Raw genomic sequence first — 14,838 nt, 5'->3', positions numbered from 1 at the left:
AGATTCTCCAGAGAAGATACTTCTAATTTCCTTTCTGGAGAGGTACCAACCTGCCAGAACTCTAATAACCAAGGTGTGGGGGAGAAGGCTGAGGATCTCAATATTCAGTATGTAATTTTTCATTTACTTCTGCTTTTGATGTTTACCCTTAATTGTGCCTGATAGTCTGCTGTACAGAAACATTTTATTTTATGCTCCTTTGAATTAAAACATCCAACCTTCTTTCAGGGCTGAAATAGTGTCTTCAGTGCCTGGTGTAGGAGAGATCTGAGGGTCTTAATTTGTAAATTAGGTTTTAATCAGTCATGTTTTTCCAGCTCTACCTCTATTCCCTCTTCCAGAGGAAGACTGAATCAGTTCCTGTGGTTTTTGGAAGTTCTGTGATGTAAATGGGGCTGCTTCTCTGATATCCTCACTGACAGCTTAGGCTTCAGCTTTCACATGTCTGTTTTGTGAGTTACCAATTGTCTGTCTCGTTTTTCAGTACCAAAGCACTGTTGACTCTTCATCCTCCCTCTTTGTCCTTGTGAGTTATGACTTTGCTGTTTATTCTATTAAGGGGTAACACAAAGTGCATTTGGTGTACTAATATTAAATTTACAGCTTAATGATTTTTTAATATATGTATACACACATGTTATCATCACTCAGTTCAAGACAGTATTTTCATATGCCATAAGGTCCCTTCATGTCCGTTCCAAGTCCGTACCCTCCCCCTGTAATTACTGTCTTGATTTCTGTCATCATGGGCTAGTATTTTGCCTCTTCTTCAACTTCACTTATATAGAATCATATAGTACCTAGTCTCAATATGAACTCATTTGCATCTGGCTTCTTTTGCTCAAAGCATTGGTGAGATTCATCAATGTTACAGGCATCAATATGTATTTTTTTAATTTCTGTGTATTTTTATGTTGTATAAATAGACCACTGTTTATCCCTTCTGTGGGTGGGTATTTGAGTTGTTTTGAGTTTTTGCCTTTGGAATAAAGTTGCTGTAAATATTGTTGTACATGTTTTTGATGTGCATATTCATTCATTTCTCTTGATTATACACCTAGATTATATTCCTGGATCATAGAGTGGCTGAATGTTTAGCTTTCATAGAAATTGCCAGTTTTCCAAAGTGGCTGTACCATTTTTCACTTCCTCTAGCAAAGCATAAGAGTTCTAGTTGCTGTCTTCCCTAATACTTGTCAGTCTTTTAAATTTTAGCCGTTTGATAAGTATATAGTGGTATCATTGTGGATCCCATTTCCCTTAGGGAATAGTATATTCAACTCATTTTTACATGCCGTTTAAATATTCTCTTTTGTGGAGCACCTGTTCATGCCTTTTTCTCATTAAAAAGAATGGTTGTGTGTTTTTAATAATCTTGTTAGAGGCATTTCGGTAGTTTTAGGATGGAACAGAGCTAACTGCATGAGAGTAACCTGCCACCTTTAAATGAAAGTCAGGTAACTTTAAAGCTTCATCTAGATATTTTTTTCTCATTTCTTTACTCTCCAATATGTGATTCAACCTCATTTTTAATTTGCTACCTGTCATCTGAATTTATATTGTAATGAATTTTAGAATGAGACTTTGGTTGTAATCTGAAAGATTGATATATGATAGGAAACTTTTATTTCTTATAAGAAACTGGAACAAGAAAATTATTCAATAAATGTATTCTGATTTATTCACTTCTGTTTTTAATTAAAGAGATGTTTAGGACCAAGAACATTATTTATCCGTTTAACAAATGTTTATTGAGTGCTTTCTCTTTGTCACATCTAATAATAGGCTTAGGGAATACAATAGTGAACAAGGCAGACAAGGCTCCTGTCATCTTGAAATATATTCAGGTAGGAGAAATTGATGATAAATAAGTAAACAAGATTATTAAAGATAATGTTTCCTATTTTGCAGAAATGGAGCAAGAGCCACAAAATGGAGAACCTGCTGAAATTAAGATGATCAAGGAAGCGTACAAGAAGGCCTTTTTATTTGTTAATAAAGGACTGAATACAGATGAATTAGGTCAGAAGGAAGAAGCAAAGAACTACTATAAGCAAGGAATAGGACACCTGCTCAGGGGAATCAGCATTTCATCAACAGAGCCTGAACACGTAGGCCCTGGGTGGGAATCTGCTAGACAGATGCAGCAGAAAATGAAAGAAACACTACAGAATGTACGCACCAGGTTGGAAATTCTAGAGAAAGGTCTTGCCACTTCTCTACGGAATGATCTTCAGGAGGTGCCCAAGTTATATCCAGAATTTCCACCTAAAGATACTCCTGAAACGTCACCAGAGCCTCAGCCCTTTAGTTCACCTCGTCCGCACAGTGAAGAATATGGAAGCACTCCAGCTACAAGTTCAGGCTTGGTTCCCACACCTAGTTCTTTATCCTTACCATCTCAAAGGCATCCAGCAGAAGCACCTCCTGCTTATACTCCTCAGGCTGCTGAGGGTCACTACACTGTATCCTATGGGACAGAATCTGGGGAATTTTCATCAGTTGGAGAAGACTTTTATAGGAATCATTCTCAGCCACCTCCTCTTGAGACCTTAGGGCTAGATGCAGATGAGTTGATTTTGATACCAAATGGAGTACAGATTTTTTTTGTAAATCCTGCAGGGGAGGTTAGTGCACCTTCATATCCTGGGTACCTTCGAATTGTGAGGTTCTTGGATAATTCTCTTGATACAGTTCTAAATCGTCCTCCTGGGTTTCTTCAGGTAAGCCGAAGAAAAGCATAAACATTATTTGAAGTACGTGTGGGATACATCATTTTTGTTTAATACTTACAGTGTGTCCAGGACAAGTACAAAAAGATCATTATAAGTTCTAGTTCCTTTTAAATATGTTCCATGCAATTTATGAGCCTTGAACATCTGTTTGTGTTTGATAGCCTTTCTTTCTTTTTTAAGATATAAAGTCTTGTTTTAGTATTACATTTGTGATGATAGGACCTGAAGGGAATCAGAATATTCATCCTTAAAGTTTTAATTCTTTATCTGAAGAAGAAACTTAACTTTAATTTCAAGAGAGATTTATGTAGCTCATGTGGACATAATAACTGTAAATATCCACAAATGTCAAGCCCTGGTTGAAGGGCTGAAGTGGGCTAGACTAAACTCTGTCTGAAACAGTGGTTCTCAACGGGGGGCAATTTCCTGCAACCCCCCTACTGCCACATTTGGCAATATCTGGAGACGTTTTTGCTTCTCACATTTGGTGGGGGATGGTATGCTACTGCTGCGTATGTTGGAGAGGCCAGGAGTGCTGCTATACATCCAAATAGGATAGCTCCCATCAAAGAAGATATCCAACTCAAGATGTTAGTTGTGCCAAGGCTGAGAAACCCTGGTCTAGAAGTAGAGACTGCGATGATAATTTAAAATGGAATTCTAATGTTCCAAGCAGATAAGTTTACCAGGATAGCCTTTGTCCAAGAGCAAAGACTGATGCTAAATAAAGGTTGTTGTTAGGGCATTGTTGTGGAATTAATAAGGTATTTTGAAGGTGGTGGTCCAATTTTTAGAAGATTAGATATTGGTCCAGGGAGATAGGTTCCGGAAATGTGGGCTCAGTATACATTGGGTATAATAAAGGAATTTGCATGGAAGGCAGATGGCTATCTGAGCAAGGCAGAGTCCAGATGATATGGTTTAGTTACAGCACTGGTTATCCATATTCATTTTTTTCTTATGGTATACTCTAGTCTCAGTTCTTCTGCAGCTTTTGCATGGAATCAACTTGAAAGTTGTTTGAAGATAGAGACTTACGAGGGGTGTGTGAAGGAGATGTTTTGAGGGCATTGTTGAAAGGAAGACTTCATTATTGGACAGGATGAATATTGTGAATCTCATAGGTGGTTTCAGGAAAGAAACCTTGAGGTTAAAAAGAGAAGGCTTATTGATTGAGATTGGGAGGGAGCTGATAAAAGCTATAACACTTTCTCCTGATCTGGTAATAGTACTGCATCGTAACAATGGAATTTTAAAAACCTTTGGGGCCTGGGCTGCTGGAGGTGCAGGAAATGAATATCAGAAATACTCTACCTCGACACATGAGCCCAACTGTTAAAATGACTTGTCCTCTAGTAAAATTTTGTCCTGTCTTGGTGCTTTCAATTTTGGTGGGTTTGTTTTTGTTTTTGTCTAAGAGAGTCACCTGAGCTAACAACTGTCACCAATCTTCTTTTTATCTTTTTTCTGCTTTTTCTCCCCGAATCTCCCCAGTGCATAGTTGTATACCCTAGTTGTGGGTCTAATTTTGTTTTTAATCTTGCTAATAATCTCTTTTTCTGAGTGTTAAATAAGAAGTAAAATTGTACCCAAAGTCTAATTTGTGTCTTTTTAATGGGCTTGCATTTGCATGTATTCAGATATTTGTAGCAGTGTCCTAAAAGGGAGTTACCATACGTTTACTGAATGTTTTTATTCTAAAAAACAAATGATAAACAAACTAAGTATTAGAAGTTTTTTGTTTTTTTTTTTAAGATTTTATTTTTTTCCTTTTTCTCCCCAAAGCCCCCAGTACATTGTTGTATATTCTTCGTTGTGGGTCCTTCTAGTTGTGGCATGTGGGATGCTGCCTCAGCGTGGCTTGATGAGCAGTGCCATGTCTGCGCCCAGGATTCGAACCAACGAAACACTGGGCCACCTGCAGTGGAGCGCGCGAACTTAACTACTCGGCCACGGGGCCAGCCCCTAGAATTTTTATACTGTATTGGTCTATTTAGGAAATTAGAGTAAGATAATTTGGTTTTAAGTAGGCAGACTTAAATTCTAGAATCTCTAAAAGCTATTTTTCTCTTAGTGTTAGTTTTAATATACTTTTTAAACCTATTAAATCTGTAATCTCTTCATACAGAACTTGGTCATGAGATTGCCCTCTGGGGTGAAACTGGGAGAAATTAACCTATGATGGATGAGCTCACCAATCTGCAGTAATATGTCCTAACAAAGGTCTATAGAATAGTTTTGAGAAGATTGGGGGTACTCCAGTTCAGTCATGCTGACCAGGATATATTTAATCTTAGAGACATCATGGAATAGTAAAAGAAACCTTTCCCAAACCTTAGTCATTTAAGTATAACGTTTACAGTTTTTTGTCAAATCCATACCTCTGCTATTACTTTCTTAATATTATTTAAATATCTCATTGTTAATTTCATCCTAAACAATATCAACTGTGAAATGGAAGCATAGATGTTGTATTTTGTCCTAATTCATATTAAAATACATAACTGCTTAAATTTAAATAGTTTGTGTATTACGAGAAGTCATTTCACATGCCACAGATGGTTATATATTATACTTTGGAAAATGGTAATCAGTTTTATTGTAACCTGTCTCAAGTTTGATTTTTATAAAAGATGGAGAGTGGCTTTTGAGACAACTAAAAAAGATATTCTATAAAAGAAAAAGAGTTTGAAAATATTTATTAAGCATTTTCCAGGCAAGAGTCACTTTAGTACTCTGATCCATGCAAGTTTATAGTCTGTTGGTCAGAGATGATGGTAGCATACCAGAATTTTCCATCATTTATATGAAATCTTTCATGCTCTTTGACTGATGTTCACTACACAATGTTTTGATAATAGACTATTCTCCCAAGTTTTTTACTATTAGGAAGACAGTATCCTGGGCAAGGGGCACAGTTATATTCTGGTCACTCAGAATTAACATAACAGTTTTCTCTTTTAGCTCTGTCATGTCTCAGATTCTCTTGGGCTTCATAAAATAATTATTCCATATTGTGAGTGCTGGGTTTCTAATTAAAATAATTGTTTGGCTTCTCTGGTGCCAGACTACATGTGTTCATAGCCTAGCTCCACTTTTTAGTTGTTGACTCTGAGCAACTTAATTAACCTCTCTGTACCTCAATTTTCTTGTACGTAAAATGACAGTACTAACTAGCTTCATGGGATTGTTGTGAAGATTAAATCAGTAAATACATGTAGAGTGCTTGAAAACAGTTCGATTTTATTTATTTCCACAAAAGGATTCTAATTTGAATAATAAAGAAAACTTTAATTTACTTTGACCATTTATTTAAAACTAGGCTCATTGGTTCACACTGGAGTATTGAAGGCCACCAGTTTTAAGGCTGTGTAATTAGTAGAGCATTAACATGTTTAGTATAGTTCTTGTCAGTAGTTTATGGGAAGATCAGACTAGCAGATGGCTAATTTTCATTGGGAATTTGTTGATGCTGATGCTTCTATAAAGGTTTGTAAAACGCATTTCAACCTTTGAAATGTTTATTTTTTGATATAACAGTTTTAAACCTAAGTGGAAACCTAGTTCTATTCATTGATTTTTTTTTTTTTAACTAATCCCTTCAGGTTTGTGACTGGTTGTATCCTCTAGTTCCTGATAGATCTCCAGTTCTTAAATGTACTGTGGGAGCCTACATGTTTCCTGATACGATGTTACAAGCATCAGGATGCTTTGTCGGGGTGGTCCTGTCTTCTGAATTACCGGAAGATGATAGAGAACTCTTCGAGGATCTGTTAAGACAAATGTCTGACCTTCGGCTTCAGGTAACTTGCATGATCATCTTCAAGTGAAAATCTACATTGACGTAAGAACTTCTGCTTTTAAAGAAACTGTAATAGGCTCTAATGCGATCAAATTAGGAGACTGAGAGTATATAATTTGCTTGTGTGTTCACAATTACAAGTTGGGAATTGGCTGTAAATAGTGACTAAATGCTGTGCACCTGAAACTTACTTAATTTTTAAAAAAGACCTTCTTTGTAATATGTTACTAGAGAACAGCACTGGATCTAGATAACACTTATTAAATACTAGAAACATTGTCAAAACTTCACACCTAAGTAAGGTTTTGAGGGATTTGTGTGTATTTACATGTATGTTTCTAAGGAGAATAATGAAACCCAATGTGAATAGAAATATTTTTTGTGATATTCTGTCAAATACCCCCTCCAAAAAAGTGGTTAAGATTGTGGGCTCTGGAGTAGAATTGCCTGGGTTTGGATTTAATTTGAACTCTTCCACTTAGTAGCGGTTTGACTCAAGTTATTGATCTTCTCTATGCTTTACTTTCTTTATCATAAAATGGGAATAATGACAATATCCACTTCATTGGGCTGTGGTGAAGATTAAAAGTTAATACATTAAGGCACTTATATCAGTGCCAGCAAGTGGTAGTGTTCTGTGAATGTTAACTCTTGTTATCATCACTGCTTTACTGCTCAGTTGGAAAAGTGGGCTAATGGGACTCAATGGGTGAAGTGAAGGTAATTTTAGCATTAACAGATGGGTTATGTTGGATATCTTAGGAGTATGATTGGCATTTTGAGGAATTTGAGGTTTTGGTTGAGGGAATTATCTTTATTCTCATGGTAAATGAAGGCCAAATAAAGAGAAAAGAAAGTGTGATTTAAAATATAGTCGGTCATCTTGTGAACTTTACTTATGTAGCGTTTTTCTTCTCCCACATGCTTATCTGTTATGGAGAGTTGAAATAGAGTATTACAGAGAGGCTTCCTGCAGGTGTTCTTGCCCATCCTAATGTAGGACAAAAGGAGAAAAATATTTCTGATTGTGAATATTGACGGTTGAAGGAGGTTGACAGCATGATAGTATAATCTTTTATTCTCTCCTTCAATCAGCAGATATTTAGAATCTGATATTTAACCAGGTACTGTGTTAAATGATGGGATGGGAAGAGTGTGAGAACAGGAGACAACAAAGTTATGTATATAACAGCCCCTATTCTCAAGCACCTTATAGTCTCTTGAATAACTACAATACAGTGTGATAGGTGATGAAATAAAAGTATATACAAAGTGCAGGAATGAGGTCAGAGAGAATTTCACAAAATAGTTTCCTTTGAATTCAGTCTTGCAAGATTTGTTCCTGTTTTCTCAGGAAGTAGAATACACTTTCAATCCATTCCTATATTAAAAAGATCAAAGGTGATGGGAGCAGATTACCAGTTAAGTAAAGGGTCAGAGAGTCATCTTAGCATTAGGTTGTATGAATAGTCATGTACTGCATAACAATGTCTTGGTCAACAACGGACCATGTATACAACAGTGGTCCCATAAGAATAGTACCCTATAGGCTAGATGTGTAGTTGGCTATACTGTCTAGGTTTGTACATGTACACTCTATGATGTTCATACAATGACGAAATCGCCTAATGATGCATTTCTCAGAACATGTCCCCATCATTAAATGACACATGACTGTATATGAGAATGACATGGTGATCAGCATATACTTTAGCATAGCCAATGCTAAACATTTAAGGTATTTTAACAAAACGCATGATCCCCATACAGAAGTGTGCAGCCTCAGTGTGCTCATGGAGAGAAGTTTACGCAGACAGGAACATAGTCAAATGGATAGGGGTTCAAGTCTTAGCTTTACTCTTTGCTAGCTGAATGAAGTGACATTCTTAAGTATCCAGCCCTATTATAGCACCCTTTCTCCCTTCACCGTTACATTCATTGGACCTGTATTCTTTGACTTTAGGAAAGAAATTAAACCCACTTTTAGGTTGTGAGCTTATTTTCTTTGTTCAGTTTTATTTTTTGGTTGCATGTTATTTTTAGTTTGCTCTATTGTCCCAGAACTCCAGCTGTAAACAAAAGCTAGTTACTAGCTATAATTTTGACTTGTCTTTACTCTTGAGCATTTATTCAGCAAAATGTATGTAGCAGAATACCTTTAATATGAAGTGCAAAAACAAAAACCAAAGTCACTGTTCCAGTAATGAAGAGCAGTTAAATTGGACTCGTTTTGTTAATTGCCTTTAAACTCATTCAGTCTTGTATGTGTTTCCTAAAACTTACTATTTGTTGTTTAATTAAATTTAAATGTAGCTGCATCTAATTTAATGGTAACATATACCAACAACTGCTATAAATTTATCTTTTATGCTTTGTCTTTTGAAATTTGCCACGCGCCGTGAACCAAAGAACTCAAATATTTGACGTTTGATGATGAGATAAAGTAAAAGTATAGGGGAAACACAAGAAAAAGTAGTTGTATTTATACACCATCAAACAGTGACATTTGAACAAGTGTATTATTAGAGCATATGGTGTGCCATAGCAGAAAGTCATCTGAGAAAATTTGCATTTGAGCTAAGCTTAGTCCTTTACTCCCTAGGCCAACTGGATCCGGGCAGAAGGAGAAAATGAATTCCAAATCCCTGGAAGAGCAAGATGTCCCTCTGACCAATTGAAGGAAGCCAGTGGCAGTGGTACTTCATTGGACCAAGGCAATAAGGATGTGCGTCCTAAAGGAAAACGGGGGAAAAAGGTAAGTAAAGTAAATAAAAGAGCAATAAGATGAGTGTGTGTGTTCTACTCTAATGGCACTTTGCACCAGTTTCAGTTACTCATAAGATGTTATCCCCGTTTGCTAAAGTGAAGCAACTTGCAGCATTACAGAGTGATCACTGGTAAAAATAATTAGAATCAGCTTTAGTATTTCCCTTTCTGAGTGTTACTTAAACTGTTTTAAAAGACAGTCTATGTTTTTGAGGGTAGATTTTTTTTCCCAACAATTTTAAAGATTTGTATATTTATATTAATGATGCATATACTTTATTTTGTGTTCTCCACCTTCCTACATACACCAAGATCTTGAGGCTAGATATGCTTTTACCCTGCCATTTTTATTGAGTTCCTTATTTCTTCGTGAATGGTCAAGAGGACAGAGATTGGCTTTTTAAAAATATGTTTAGTAGTTTCTTCTTTCGTTTCTTAGATTCTGAGAATACAGTATGCACTAAATGGTAAATGTGGATTATAGTTCAGTAAGTATTTATTGAGTGCTAGAGTGCTGAGTGTAATGGAAAAAGTTTAAATTTCTCATCTCAAGGAATTTACCATGTAGTGGAGAAGATAGATTAACAAAGAGGTAATTTCTATCTAATGTACAGCCTAGCCTCATAGATATGTGTGAGCATATAGGTGGTGTGGGAAGCAGTAAAGGGGCTCCTCCTAAAGGACATTATCTCTAAGATGAGTCCTGAAGGATGAAGAAAAGCCATACAAATAGCAGATTAAAGAGGGTTCTAGGCAGAAGTGGTAATATAAGCAAATGTATGAAGAAAGAAAATAGCGTTGTGTGAGTATTGAATTACAAACAGATTGGTGGTGTTCATTGTGGTATTCCATATCATAAATGCTCAGTAACTAGCTTTGGAACGAATGAATATCACATGAATTTTCTATATTTACTTGCAAAGTGTTACTGTGGTTTATGTTGAACGTCCTATACCAGCTTTATGAGGATGTTAGAAGCCCAAAATGGTTCCAAGAAATGTATTTGTTTTTTAAAATTTTTAAAAAGTTAATGCACGAGAAACCAAATTCAAAAAGAACAAAAAATAAGGTAGTGAAAAGCCTACCTTCTGTTCCTATTCACCAGCCACCTAGCTCCCCTCTCCACACTCATTGTTATTAGCTTCTTGCTGTTCTTCCAGATATATTTTATGCATATTCAAACATATGTAAACGCACATATATTTATTTTGTATGTGAATATATATGTGTATACACATATAATTTTTAATACAAGTGGCAGCATGCAAGATAGACTGATTTGCTTCTTGCTTTTTCATAACAATACATTTGGAAATTTTTTCATTTCATTTTTTAAAATTTAATTTCTTGGTAAAATCAAATTATATAAAAAGGTATGTACATTGAAAAGCTTTACTCCCACATTTGTCCCTGTCCATGTCATTCCCCCTGCCACTATAATCACTTTTATTAGGATCTTGTGTTTCCTCCCAGGGTTTCTTGAGGCAGATAAAAGTAAATGAAAACTGTTATTATTTTTTTTCCTTTGTTATACAAAGGGTAACATATAGAGTGTCCTGTATATCATTTTTTTATTTGATAATAAATTCTGAGGATCTTTCCATGTTAGTAAGTAGAGAACTTCCTCTATCTTTTTTACAGCTACCTTGTATCTCATTGTATGAATATACCATGGTTTCTTTAACCAGTCTCTTATTGAGAGGTATCTGACATGATTCCAGTTTTTTGCTATTATAAACATTGCTTCAGTGAGTAACTTTGTAGATCCATTGATTCATACATTTGTAGGCAGTTCGTCAGATAAATTCTTAGGAGTGGGGTTGCTGAGTCAGAAGTTAAGTGCATTTGTAATTTTGATAGATTTTGCTAAATTGCCTTCCCTGTGATTATACTATTCAGCACTCCCACCAGCAGTGTAGGAGAGTACCTGTTTCCCCATAGTCTGGTCAACAGAGTGGGTGCTCAGTCTTTCTGTATTTTGGCAGTCTTGATAGATGAGAAGTGGTATATTTCAATATCTTAATTTGTATGGATTTTATCATGAGTGATGTTGAGCGTCTGCTTAAGGGTTCCTTGAATTTTTTTTCTGTGTGATGTCTGTTCATGTCTTTTGTCCATTTTTATTACTGGGTTGTTAGTCTGTCTTCTCAATTTCCAGGAGGTCTTTACATATTAGGGACATTGGTTCTCTGTCAGAGATAGAAGTTGCAAATGTTTTGTTCAGTTTGTCTTTCGGTTTTACTTATGAGGGCTTTTCCCTCCATATAGAAGTTTTTAAGTTGTTTTATATTTTAAGTGAAGTTCTCTTCGTGTTTCTTTTGGACAGTTTGATTTTCAAGTTAAAAAGGTCTGAGTTAGCCTGCTCCTAAGTTCTTAGAATGAATAAATTTAGCCTTGAAATTTTGAGTGTTGTCCCTAGCTCTCAAAACAGCTGTTAAATTAGAAAATTTCACATATTTCTATGTTCCTCATTTATATTCAAATGGAATAGCAGGTTGTTCTGTGTTTATATATTTTTACTTGCTTTTACTTGATTTCTGTCAAAACCAGTTTATTTGAATACATCCTTCCTTAATGATTGAGTCATTTAACGAATCTTTTAACCTTACTGAGTACCATGTGCATACAGATATCTAGGGGATGGTAGTTGTATGAAGGAACTCATAGTCTAGTCAAGGAAAGAAAAGAGTTAGTCAATTTAAATATGTTTTGATAAATGCTATATTAGAGGTATGTTGGTATTTAAATCTTAGCACTCCGACCTTATATAAGAAGAGAACAGTTTTCAGCTTCCTGGCAGTTATGGTACTGTGCTTTATGTTATAAAATGTGCTGGTAACTAGATTGGCTGGAGATATTTTCATTAATTATATCTAATATTGGTTGGCTTAATGTTTTATTATTTATATTTATATAATATAGATATATTTATATTTTATAAATATATTATTTATATTTATTATCATTTATTATTTTTCTCCCTCTTAGTACTGTTTCACATTTTGAAACATTTTTACTGTTTAGGCTAAAGATACTTCAAGTGAAGAAGTTAATTTGAGTCACATTGTACCCTATGAGCCAGTTTCAGAAGAAAAAACAAAGGAATTACCTGAATGGAGTGAGAAAGTGGCTCAAAACATTTTGTCAGGTATTACAGTAATGTTAACTTTTTTCCCTTATAATGTGAAATCTTTGGAACCTGTAAGAGAATATTTAGAAAGATAATACTTTGTATTTTGGTTCTAAATGATCAGTTTATAAATATTTAAACAAAAATAGAAGGAAAGAGACTCTTAAAACATCACATATTATCATATAGGTGTAAGTTCTTTGTCTGTTATTCGCTGTTTTACTCTTGGGAAAATTGGTAGTAAAAAGCTTCAGGAATCCCCAAACTCTCAGAATAGCTCTGAACATAAAATTAGTTATTTTCCTTTCCCCTTTGAAATTCCCCCTTAGTTGTTTTCTTTTTCCCCCTTCTCCTCTACCACAAAATGATGAGATATTCATCAATCTTTGAAAACAAAGCAGCACTCCTAATCATACAATTATGCAGGCATGAGATTTATAGCCAAGCTATTTGCAAAGTAGGCCCTACTATTTAATTATGGCTAGAAAGAGCTTCAGGTCAATTATTTTAAAACCAAAATGATCATTGCTCATATATATCTTTCTGCTTTAATTGGTTAACATTTTAACTTTTCAGCTATAGTAGCTCTCAGATTTAGACCTTCTATTTTGTGTTTAAAAACATTACCAGTCACTATTCAGTAAGCCGAATTCATGACCTATTAAAGGGATCTTGACCAGTCATTTAAAAGACTGTCAATATAAGTTTCTGTCTCTGTACTAAAAACCCATGAAAATAATAAAGGTGTCTAAAGCACAGGAAATCTTCGGTGTGAAAAACCAACAAGCTAAAATAAGTGAAAAATAATTAGCTAGGTGCTAACAAAATATTTTGCCCAGTATCAAAGAGCTGCTTGAGACAAGAAGAAAAGATAAAGCCAATTTTTTCAAATATAATTGTAATAGTTGAAATGGACCCTTGAAAGGAGATTTTCAAATAAGTTGTAATGAAAAACCTTCACTCTTACTACCATGCCCTCTGACTTTATGCTAAGCTATTGTTAGGTCATTATTCAGAAAACTTGCCCGTATCCACGCGTATGTAAATAACTAAATTCAAAGATCATTTTCTTAAGTTTTTTGAGTTTATACTGCTATAAGATTGTTCCGTTTACTATCGCTGCGTAACAAACCATCCCAAACTTAATGGCATGAAACAATAACCATTTCTTTATGCTTAGGAATTCTGTACATCAGGTATTCCAAAAGGTCACAGCAGAGGTGGCTTGTATCTGCTTCACGATGTCAGAGCCTAGCTAGGAAGACTCAAAGGCTGACTAGTGACTAGTAGCTGGGGCCTGAAATCATCTCAAGGCTCCTTTACTCACACATGTGGCATCTGGGTTGGGAGAGCTCAAAATCTAGGATTGCCAAATAGAGTGCCTATACATGGCCTCTCCCTGTGCCTTGACTTCCTCACAGCATAGCAACCTTTAGCTAGTCTGGCTTCTACCTGGTAGCACAGGATTCCAACGGTGAATGGTCCAGCAAACAGGCAGAAGTTGCATCACCCTTTCTGACATATTCTTGGAAATTTCCAGTGTCACTCGTTACAAGCAAGTAACAAGCTTGCCTAGATTCAAGGGGATATGATACAGACCCCACTTCTCAATGGAAGGAATGTCAAGGTCATGTTGAAAGAACATATGGAATAGGAGATAACTGTTTTTGGCCATCTTTGGAAAATACCACATGCCACAAAGTCTTAGGCTCCTAGGTACCACACAGATTCCACACACTGGTTCTATTCAGAGAGGCAGAGCATCTTAGAGATCCAGCTAATACTGGGGAGAGATCTCTTTAGAGGTTGCAAAAGAAATCTCAGCAGTGCATCATTTGAAAATGAGCAAAAGCTACATTCTGGTAGCACTTAGAGACCTTCTTTACTACTTGAGACCTCAGTGTCTTCAGGCTTGTAACTCTGTTCCTTTTCATCCTGTACCCTCAGGGCTAGAGTTCTAGCAGTAGCCGTAATAGTGGGTGCCTATCAGAGTATGTCTCCCTATATGCTCTTTAGTGGGTATAATGAAAAACAACTAGCTCACCAAACACTTAAGGTACTGTTACTTAACAAAGAAAGGTGCAGAAAATATCTAGGTCCTACTCCAAGGAGGATGATCTATCGAGAGACTGTTTCTACCTGACCCATGCAGGCTCTGTACAAAGATGAGTAAACAGGCATCTAAATTGAGCTCATTCACCTTATCCTTTGGTTGCTGTCCATTGTCAAAGGATGAGTAAATATCAGCAAAAGCTACAGTCCTAGGTTTTATGAATGTAAAAGGTAAAAAAAGTGAAATAACTGCTTAAAATTTACCTGTGTAGTCTATTGGCTTGAGAAGCCTTAAACTTTAAGAAGGCAGCTGCCACACATTTTTTTTTTTAAAGATTTTATTTTTCCTTTTT

General features: G+C 35.7%; 1 protein-coding gene across 4 annotated transcripts in view; it reads left to right on the top strand.

Moving 5' to 3' along the window:
• SPART (spartin) overlaps positions 1–14,838 on the top strand; it is a 35,037-nt gene that overhangs the window by 7,746 nt on the left and 12,453 nt on the right. For all 4 annotated transcript variants that reach the window (XM_005601144.4, XM_070239528.1, XM_001495257.5 and 1 more), the window contains 4 exons: positions 1,912–2,723; positions 6,341–6,538; positions 9,140–9,292; positions 12,328–12,451. In XM_005601144.4, the coding sequence (XP_005601201.1) occupies positions 1,914–2,723; positions 6,341–6,538; positions 9,140–9,292; positions 12,328–12,451 (1,285 nt within the window). In that variant the 5' untranslated portion in view covers positions 1,912–1,913. The remainder of the gene's footprint in view (positions 1–1,911; positions 2,724–6,340; positions 6,539–9,139; positions 9,293–12,327; positions 12,452–14,838) is intronic.

The sequence above is a fragment of the Equus caballus genome, chromosome 17 (assembly GCF_041296265.1).
Source record: "Equus caballus isolate H_3958 breed thoroughbred chromosome 17, TB-T2T, whole genome shotgun sequence".
NCBI classification, from domain to species: Eukaryota; Metazoa; Chordata; class Mammalia; order Perissodactyla; family Equidae; genus Equus; species Equus caballus.
The sequence above is the reverse complement of the archived record's forward strand: the minus strand, read 5'-3'. Positions and strand labels throughout refer to the sequence as shown.